At 41.9% G+C, this 10,434-nt stretch overlaps 1 protein-coding gene across 1 annotated transcript; it reads left to right on the forward strand.

Moving 5' to 3' along the window:
- The first annotated feature begins 254 nt into the window (after positions 1–254).
- Positions 255–9,648, forward strand: LOC131680793 (uncharacterized). Its single transcript, XM_058961503.1, has 4 exons — positions 255–1,105; positions 1,175–1,374; positions 1,543–3,626; positions 9,580–9,648. Exons 1-4 carry the CDS (start codon positions 255–257, stop codon positions 9,646–9,648), a joined length of 3,204 nt encoding a protein of 1,067 aa, XP_058817486.1.
- The last annotated feature ends 786 nt before the right edge of the window (positions 9,649–10,434 follow it).

Below are 10,434 nucleotides of genomic sequence, written 5' to 3' on the forward strand. Positions count from 1 at the left end.
AGCCAAGGTAGTGGACAGGTCTGGAAAAGAGGTAGGAACGGACGACGGACGTGACCTTACTATTACCATACCGAACATTGGTGCCGTGACCAGGATTGGTGGTCACAGGAGTTAACCTCGAAATCTCCTCTTACTTCGTCCATGTGGAGGGCTGAGCCATAACCTCACAATCGTCGGGTACAATAATTTTACAAGGCCTACTAAAGACAGGCACCAGATTGATTTCCCAACAAGCGCGCGGAGTGCAGTTCGGCATGGCATCCGACAAGAAGTTGAAGCAGAAGGAGTTAAAACGTCGAAACATAATGGATTCAGTGGATCGCATTGCGGAGTTTTCGGACAACTATGATCCAGAAAGGGACGTAGGCGAACTGCCGTTGCGACTGGAACGGTTGGAAAAATATTTCGAGCTGTTCGAGACGATTCAAACTGAATACGAGGTATTGGATGATACGGATCAGTTCTTGAAGGCAAATTTACGAACAAGGGCCAGGTTCGAGGAACTTTACTTTCGGGTGAAAGCAAACTTGATAACGAAGATGCCACAAGCCGCTATGGTCCAAGTACCGATTCCAAGCGACCAAGCACCGGTCATTGCTAATACCGGTTTATCGAATATTAAGTTGCCCACGATTAAACTGCCAGAATTCAGTGGAGACTTTAATGATTGGCTAACATTCCACGACACGTTTTTGGCACTTATACACTCATCTACCGAGCTGACGACAGTCCAAAAATTTCATTATCTTAGGGCTTCACTAAAAGGAGAAGCAGCGCGACTGACGGAAACACTTACCATCACGACCGCAAACTATGCTGTTGTTTGGCAGACATTACTGGATCGTTATTCTAACAAATACCTTTTGAAGAAAAAACACATACAAGCGCTGCTAGACTATCCAAAGATTAAGAAGCAGTCATCCTCGGCTCTGCATGCAATAGTCGACGAGTTTCAACGCCATACTCAAATTCTGGAACAATTACAGGAGCCTGTTGAGCATTGGAGTTCTTTATTGGTTGAAGTTCTCACAGCGCGACTAGACGATTTGACACTAACAGCTTGGGAGGAAATCGCTGCAAAAGAAGAACATCCGACATTCGCGAAGTTAGTCGATTTTTTGCACGAGAGAACTCGAGTACTTGAATCAGTTTCCGTAAACAATAATCATCGTAGCTCACAACATTCCGATCCTGTTTCTCAGTCGTCAATGAAGAGACCAACACCTAAGATGGTCAGTCACGCCGCTATAGAGAAGACACAGTACCGCGGATGTCCTGCTTGTAATCAGCGTCATTTATTAACCAGCTGTTCCGTGTTCCATGGCATGCCGCTTAAGGAGCGCTTAGAACTGGTGAACAACAAAGCATTATGCAGTAATTGCCTACGAAATGACCATTTTGTTCGAGGCTGCAAATCGAAATTCACATGTAAAACGTGTGCCAAGCGCCACCATTCAATGCTTCACCCTGGGTTTGGAAATCTAGAGCAATCGGGGTCCGGAAGGCAATCTTGCTCTTCATTAGAAACTCCCTCCACGTCAGGAACAAATCGCATTTCTTCACTGGTTAGCAACTGCGGCGTGCAATCCAACTCACACGTTGGATCTATTTTTAAGCAGACGAACGTTTTTTTGTCAACTGTAAGTCTGAAGGTCAGTGATTCGCAGGGGAGGGAGCAACCAGCTCGAGCTCTGCTGGACTCATGCTCGCAAGCAAACATAATAAGCGAACGACTGTGTAAACGATTACGGCTAAAACGGCACAACATTTACGTGGACATATGTGGAATTGGCCACAGTGTCAAAACGGCTAAACACTCAGTATCAGCTCGGATTAAATCGCGGTGCGGCAGCACCAGTAAGCTCGTTCACTTCATAGTATTGGAAAATGTAACGACGGATCTTCCCGCAGAAACGATTTCTGTAGAAGATTGGAATATTTCTTGTAACCTAGAATTGGCCGATCCCAATTTCAATATTTCCGGAGAAATTGACTTAGTTATTGGAGCGGAACATTACTTTTCATTCATTCGAAATGGACGCATCCGGCTGTCAGAAAATCTGCCGGTATTGGTGGAAAGTGATTTCGGATGGTTGGTAACTGGGTTAGCGGATGTCGACAAACAAGGAGCACGTATGGCGTGCAACACCATTACATTGGAAGCTCTAGATGCGAAGCTAGAACGTTTCTGGCTGATCGAGGAAAACTTTGCAACTACTTGGACAGTAGAGGAACAACAGTGCGAGAAATTTTATTCTACGACCACCACACGGAGTTCAGATGGAAGATATGTAGTGAGGCTACCTAAACGATCGAGTTTCGAAAATCTTTTAGGTGATTCAAAACCAGTCGCCATTCGACGTTTCCATTGTCTAGAAGCAAAATTGCAGAAAGATCCACCACTTCGCGTGCAGTACAATAGTTTCATGGCCGAGTACCTTCAATTGGGCCACATGCATCCGATACCTTATCAAGGAAAAAACGAGGCCATAGCATTCTATCTTCCTCATCACCCGGTTATAAAAAAGGAAAGCACTACAACGAAGATTCGCGTGGTTTTCGATGGATCAGCGAAAACGACCAGCGGGCATTCTTTAAATGATCTTCTACAGGTAGGCCCTGTTTTGCAAGACGAGTTGATCAGCATCGTTCTTCGATTTCGTTTGTTTCACGTGGCAATAGTGGCGGATATAGAAAAGATGTACCGCCAAATACTGGTACATCCAGACGACCAGCCCTTGCAGCGCATTTTTTGGCGATTTGATCCGTCTGAAGAACTCACTGAATATCAATTAAGCACCGTTACGTATGGATTAGCTCCGTCATCGTTTTTAGCGATACGCACGCTCTATAGCTTAGCAGATGACTACGAACGAGATTTCCCTGCAGCTGCAGTAGCCATAAAAAAGGGGTTCTATGTCGATGACTTTCTGCATGGGGCGCCGTCTGTAGAATCTGCAATCCAGTTGCGCGATGAAATGTGTGAATTACTACATAAAGGTGGATTTCGACTGCGCAAGTGGTGCTCCAATTTCAAGGAAGTCTTACAAGATATACCTCCAGAGTTGCGCACTACTCAAAGCGAGCTCCAACTCGATCCAGATGAATCCATAAAGACGCTCGGCATTCTATGGGAGCCAGCACTTGATGTCTTCAGACTCGTGGTAAACGTGAAGCAGACCGGCGAGGGACCAACAACCAAGCGGAACATTTTGTCTACAATTGCACAGTTGTATGATCCGTTAGGGATAATTTCTCCAGTCACCATCACCGCGAAAATTTTAATGCAGCAGTTATGGCTACTCCCCCTAGGATGGGATGAAGAAGTCCCATCGAATCTAAAACTGAAATGGGAACAGTACACCTCGCAACTATCAAGTTTATCGGCATTCAGCATAAATCGGTTTGTCCTCACACCCCACCATACAAATGTGGAGCTGCACATTTTTGCTGATGCCTCTGAGGTAGCTTATGGCGCGTGTGTGTACGTGCGATCCTGGACAACGGGTGGAGCTGTCACAGTTACCTTGCTGGTCGCCAAGGCGCGCGTGGCGCCTTTACAAAGAATAACCATTCCCCGGCTGGAGCTGTGCGCGGCCGTAGTAGCCGCTCGTTTGTTCGACAAGGTGAATAGAAGCTTGGAAACAAAATTCGACGAAGTGGTTTTCTGGTCGGACTCTACGATTGTTTTGCGATGGCTGCAGACGTCTCCTCACCTTTGGAAAGCTTATGTAGCCAATCGGATTTCAGAAGTCCAAACACTAACCCATGGTTGCAAATGGCTTCATGTGGCAGGAGTCGATAATCCTGCAGATCTATTGTCACGGGGAATGACTCCAAATGAACTGGTAAAGTGTGAAAAGTGGAAATTCGGACCCATATGGATGCTACACGCAAGGCAAGGATGGTCTGAGCAACCAACACAATTTGAGCAACCTCTTGGTTTCGAAACAGAACGCCGGCATATTGTACTTTCAACAAATATTAACTCGCAGTCTCACTTATTCACTCGTTTTTCTACCTTTCGCCTACTTGTACATGTTGTTGGATACCTCCGACGTTTTGCTCAAAACAGTCGATTGAGAGACGAGCATAAAGGTGAGCGGATCCAGGAACCCATTCTCACGATCGACGAAATAGAAGCAGCTAAGAAAACATTAGTGAAGTTAGTGCAATCTGAATTCTTTCCAGAGGAGATTAAATGTTTGCGGAAAGGAAATCGTGTTACTAAACAATCCCGGCTACAATTACTTAGTCCATATTTGGATTCGGAGGGACTAATACGAGTTGGTGGCCGGTTGTCAAACTCACGAGAGTCATTCGGGCGAAAGCATCCCATGGTTATTCCAGGGTTTCATCCCTTCACAAGGCTGATAATCAAGCATCATCATGAAACTTTGTTCCACAGTGGAATTAACGTTACATTGTCGATAGTTCGGGACGAGTTTTGGCCACTCAGCGGCAGAAGGGCCGTACGAAGTGCTACTCGATCATGCTACAACTGCTTTCGAGCGAATCCAAAACCAATCGAGCAACCAATAGGTCAGTTGCCAATCGCAAGGGTTTCATCCAGTGAAGCGTTTGCTTGTACGGGTGTGGATTATTGTGGGCCCGTCTACCTAAAACCGTTATCACGAAGAGCTGCTCCAATAAAAGCATATATTGCAATATTCGTATGTCTAGCATCGAAGGCGGTCCATATAGAGCTAGTAGGGGATCTATCTACATCGGCATTTATTTCCGCTCTGCGACGTTTCATGGCTCGGCGCGGAAAACCGCAACACATTTATTCCGATAATGGTCGGAATTTTGTCGGTGCCGCAAATGAGTTGCACAGACTTTATCAAATTCTGCACACTGATACTAGTAAAAATCATATAATCACCTTTCTAGCCGATAAGGGCATCCAATGGCACTTCATTCCCCCGCGGGCTCCCAACTTCGGAGGACTTTGGGAGGCCGCAGTCAAGGTAGCGAAACGTCATCTTATCCGACAGTTGGGGCGATCTTCTATGAACCACGAGGATTTAACAACAGTTCTTGCACAAATTGAGGGATGCATGAACTCACGCCCATTGACTGCCTTAAATGATGATCCAAATGATCTGCAAGCTTTAACTCCAGCGCACCTTGCCATAACCCGAAGCTTGCAATCTTTGCCAGATTTTGATTACCGCTCCGTCCATGAAAACCGTTTGAATCGTTATCAGCGCATCCAAGCAAGGGTCCAGAGTTTTTGGAGTCGATGGAGGACGGAATATTTAAATGAATTAAACCAGCAGTATAAACGCAATCCGATTAAAGTTGATATTAAGGTCGGAAATATTGTGGTTCTCAAAGACGAGCAACTACCTCCGATTCACTGGTCACTCGCGAGAGTGATAAGCATTCATCCTGGAAAAGACGAAACAACCAGAGTAGTAACTCTACGTACTTCAACCGGAATCCTCCAACGCTCCACCAACAAGATTTGTCTTTTGCCTTGGGATATCGACGTGGAGTCAACAGCTGAAAGAACAACTGATTGCAATGGCAATTCCCGCGCAGTTGCAGTATAGTTCCGGATGGATTTAAAAATTCAAGGCATTGAAAAGGCCTTTTTCAGGTAATTGGCATTCCAATATTTAAATGTACTCAAAAAGTGCTACCGGTCTTATATTTTTCATAATCTCAACGAACGTCATCGGATGGTACTATGAATCGTTTAATCATCATCAACCTGGACCTGAAGAGATGATGTCGGAGATGCCGGTCAAGCAGCATGATGAAAATTTTATAGTTTAAGATAGAAATAAGTTATTTGAACTCGAGATGTATAGTAAGCATTAAGGATAAATATTTCTAGGTGGCCGGTTATGTTCAATCTGAACCTATATGCAAAATATTGGGGTGATACTGTGTGTGGTTAAACTACTCGTCGCTATCAACTACAGATCTAGATTACTTTTTTTCACTCGGTATCGCCAACCTTAACAGGCCAGAAATATATATCATTGTCATTCCTATTCATACGGCACTTACGAATAAACGCACGCTCTTATCGGTCGCTTTAGTTTCGATAAAGTAGACACATTTTTATCAAGGAACATCCTCCGGGAACCGGAATCAGCCAAGGTAGTGGACAGGTCTGGAAAAGAGGTAGGAACGGACGACGGACGTGACCTTACTATTACCATACTCCATACCGAACAACAATATTACACAAAACGCCCAGTGATAGGCCTGTTATAATTGAAATATCTTGTAAAATACTTCAAGTTCCATTCTAAAATTTTCACAAGATAGGAAGAGATGCAAGAGCACAATCCCTCCCAAATATCCAACGATGGCCCCGGAAGGACGGAAGCACGGAGATACGAACGACGAAGGACGATGAACAGTATTAATCGGACAGTATTACGTGCCAAGTCGACAGTCGTATCTTTTGAAGATTCCCCTTGATAACAAAAACATATGCGAAAACGCATTCTTAGCTCATAACTCCGGAACTAAAACTCCGATCTAAGTGAAATTCTATAAAATGCTATAGTTGCCAATCGAGACTATATTTTGGACAGTCTAGTCTGCCATCTCAGAGGGATATGTATTTTAATCAAGGACTTTATCACTTCCTCGAAGCTTTTGGTTCCATCGTAGGTGACCAAAGTGGACACAAACACTTTAATAGGACATCAGTGAGCCAGAATTCCAGTAATTTAGAAAATATTTTAATGATTTTTGCGCCTGCTAAACATCCAGGTGATACCACGTTATATAAGGAAATTTGATGTGTGACCGAACTCTTCAACTCGTAACTCCGTAACCACACGATTCAAATAAAATTTATCTTAGATGCCAAAGGGGTCAAAGAGGATTCAATTGGGGGCCAGTGAATCAGAAGCACAGAACATTCACTGCGGTGTTCAAGTGATGAGAAATTCATTTGACCTGCTCTATTATTGCCTTCGTAACCCTGTACTCCGACCGTGTATCTATGATAATCAGACTCCCACGTAGAAGGAAACAGAAATCAGAAGTCCATTGTAAACGGAAGGATAATGACCAGAAATTTCAAACGTAATCCAAACTTATTAAAGATGTCGGCAACAAATTGGGTATATCACAAACAACAGTACAAAATGCCTTGAAATGAACCAGGCTGTCAACGTAGATAACAAGCAAAACATGAAGGCTGAAGCAAGAGCGGGTAAGTTGTACACAATATTGTTGACCAAAATAAATTCCATCGTAATGGACGGTGAAGCCTACTTCAAGGCAGATTTCAAACATCTTCCAGGTCATAAGGCTCCTCACGGCTACCGGCAAAAGAACGGTTGACAAAATTTTAGCAGAAAGCACTGTTAAAGCTTCCGAAAAAAAATATTTCAACTGGAAGGCGGTTTGCAGATGTGGGCTGGTCAGCGAAATTTTCGTGTCAACTTGCACTGTCAACCAAGATATGTATGTCAAGAAATGTTTGCAAGAACGCTTGTTGCCTATTTTGAACTTTGTCGAAGACTGCTTGTCAATCAGGCTTTGTTAAAAGAAGTTATTAAACTTTTAACGAAGTGATGTCTGAGTCAGTTTTGCATGGGGCCTAATAGTGCATGGTTGTGTATCAGTACTCGATTCCCACGAACTATACATTTTTGTAAAATAACCGTTAGATTTAGCTTAATAATATGTTCAGAAGAATTGTAGTAAATAACACAAGTCATGTTTTGGTTGAAAATTTTTAGTTCCAACCGTGACCGCATAGAGGGCGCCAGCACTAACTTTTCATAGAAGAGAGATAGAATATCGAAATGTTCGGAAGAATTATTGAAAAATGGCTGCTCTACAACTTTGTAGAAGCAACTTAATATCTATCTATTTCCATTGAAAAGTTAGTGTTGGCACCCTCTATGCGGTACAATGTGGAACTAAAATTTTCTAACCAAAACATGACTCGTATTATTTACTACAACTCTTCTGAACATACTATTGAGCTAAATCTAACCGTTATTTAACAAAAATGTTTAGTTCGTTGTGAATCGAGTACTGATACACAACCATGCACTGCTAGGCCCCATAGAAAACTGACTCAGACATCACTTCGTTTAATAGCTTCTTTTAACAAAGCCGGATTAACTAGCAGTCTTCGACAAAGTTGTAGACAATTAAATTATCTTTCTTATTTTCACTTACAGTGATAATACGATGCATACAGTGCCACCTAGCGGCAAAATGGCGAATTAGTTGGTTTTCTCCATGTAAATGGTCGAAAAATCTCATACAAACTTCAAGCACGTTGGTCCGGTAGCTAGACTTGTCCGATTCACTTCAAATTTGGAACAAGTACTCCTTGTGGGACTAGGAATCGACTCAGGGGTGGGCCAATAGCGGTCATTTTTCCCTGTCACTCTACCTATCATGCTGTCAATAAGGGAAAATGGCTTAGAAACGGTAACTAAACAATATGCATGTCGTACCCAAGGACAAAAACGCTCCAAAGTCGCCTGAGTTGAAAAAATTCGGGCAACCGTTAGGCGGAATCTCAAGAAAACTAAGAAAGTAGTTGGAATTGAGAAACAGCTCAAAGTAAATAGGCGTCCACCATCAAATAAATTGCGCACAACAGTGTTACAAAATCTGATGGAAGGTGTAAACGTAAAGCCCACAATTCGAATTGAAGACATCGGTAGCCTATTCATGATCTGTAGTCACTGAACTTCAAAAAGAAAATGGCCTAATAGTCTTTTATGGGCAACTTCAAATATTAAAGCTGACCTTTTGCCCCCACTTTCAAGAATGTGTCCCCACTAGCACCTAATAAAATTCGATTCTCCCAAATAATCAAGAGACACATAAGGCTAAATGTCTGAGGATGTCAAAAAAATCATTAAAAGTAAGCTGAAACGTAAGCATTAGAAATGTTTTGATTAGGATACCCGAAAAATATCAATCTAAGAATAAACAAAATCATGTTGACGAAAGAGATTAGTAGGCGTGGACTCATTTAAGACAGTTCGTTTTTCTCGACAAATTTTTTCGTGATATTTTTTTCATTTGTTTCCTGCATTGTGGGTTCAGATCCCCAGAATTTTTTCGAGGTATTCTCGGTGACCGCAAGCCTGGTGGTGAAACACAGAATCCGATACGAGTGATAGCCAGTGCGAGAAAAAGCTTGGAGGAAAATTATTCGCGAGTGGTGTTATTTGGAAGTTTAAAATGAGGAAGCATTTACAGGAAGCGACCATACAAAAGGAAGTACAATTTTATTTTATATTATTCATCATACTCTTACCTGGCAGAGAAAAGGATGCAAAATTTTGAATGCGTCTACAGCAGAAGGTTTCCGTTGATTAGAATGATTGGGTGCTTGTGTGCCCTTCCACAATGATCTGAATTACATTAGAATGTCTTAAATGTAATTTTAGAATCATCTTAAATGTAATTTACAGGTACTTTTCGTGATAATTATTAACCCTCCGGAAGTCGTGCATATGGCCCACTGAACGAACAGCCGCACAGTGTCGCCTAGCCGGACAAAACCTCAAAATTTTATATTTGATTTTTCATGATTAAACATTTTTCTCTGTTTCTTAACATGTTGAATAGAGTCTTCTCGAAATATTAAGTCCCGAGGACGATAGTACGATTTTTTACATGACTTCAAAGGTGAAATAGATGATAAATTATGAGGAAAACTATTTTCAAACCTAAGTTATTCAAATGAATATATCTTTTTAGTTAAGATTCCAATTGGGGTCAAACTGATTTCATGTGAAAGGTTATTCGCTGGACTTATAGCTGCCATTCGATTTAGTCGATACAAGCCTTTCTTCTTGCTCAGACATGAAAAACAAATAATAAATTGAGCAATAGTTTAAAGTTATAATGTTCAAAGTGGCTGTACTTTTTTTTGAAACGGTTCGGAAAGATCGCTTGTTGTTCACGATACTTGAAAATTAGTGTACTTTCCGAAAATGAATATCTTGTTTTGCCCCTTTCTGCCCCGAGATATGAAAAAAGGTGATTTTGCATGATACGTCTGAAGGAGACGCATGGTAGCCTTTGACTACTCAGGGTTCGCAATATAATTTATAGATGTGTCTTATCATTATCAACAATTGAAAAAATGTGTGTTCTGCTAAAAAATTCACCGCACCTAATTTTTTGAAAATGAATTTTTGGAAATAGTGCACTTTATATTTGTAAATGTTGAATTTTCGAACCACCCTAAGTGCCAAAATTTTGAGGAAATAAAAAACCAAAAATAAACATCAAATATGAATTCAGCGTCACAAAATTACCCTAATGTGAAGTTTTCATCAAATTCGGGCCAGATTTGAGGTTTTGTCCGACTTTTGTATGGAAGGTGATCACTGTGAGCCGCTGGGGCCCTAAAACGCAATAACCAAAAATTAAATCCTTTTCTTATGTATTATTTGTAGTGGGTACTGGTCGATATTT

Source organism: Topomyia yanbarensis, chromosome 2 (genome assembly GCF_030247195.1).
Source record: "Topomyia yanbarensis strain Yona2022 chromosome 2, ASM3024719v1, whole genome shotgun sequence".
In the NCBI taxonomy this organism is placed as follows: domain Eukaryota; kingdom Metazoa; phylum Arthropoda; class Insecta; order Diptera; family Culicidae; genus Topomyia; species Topomyia yanbarensis.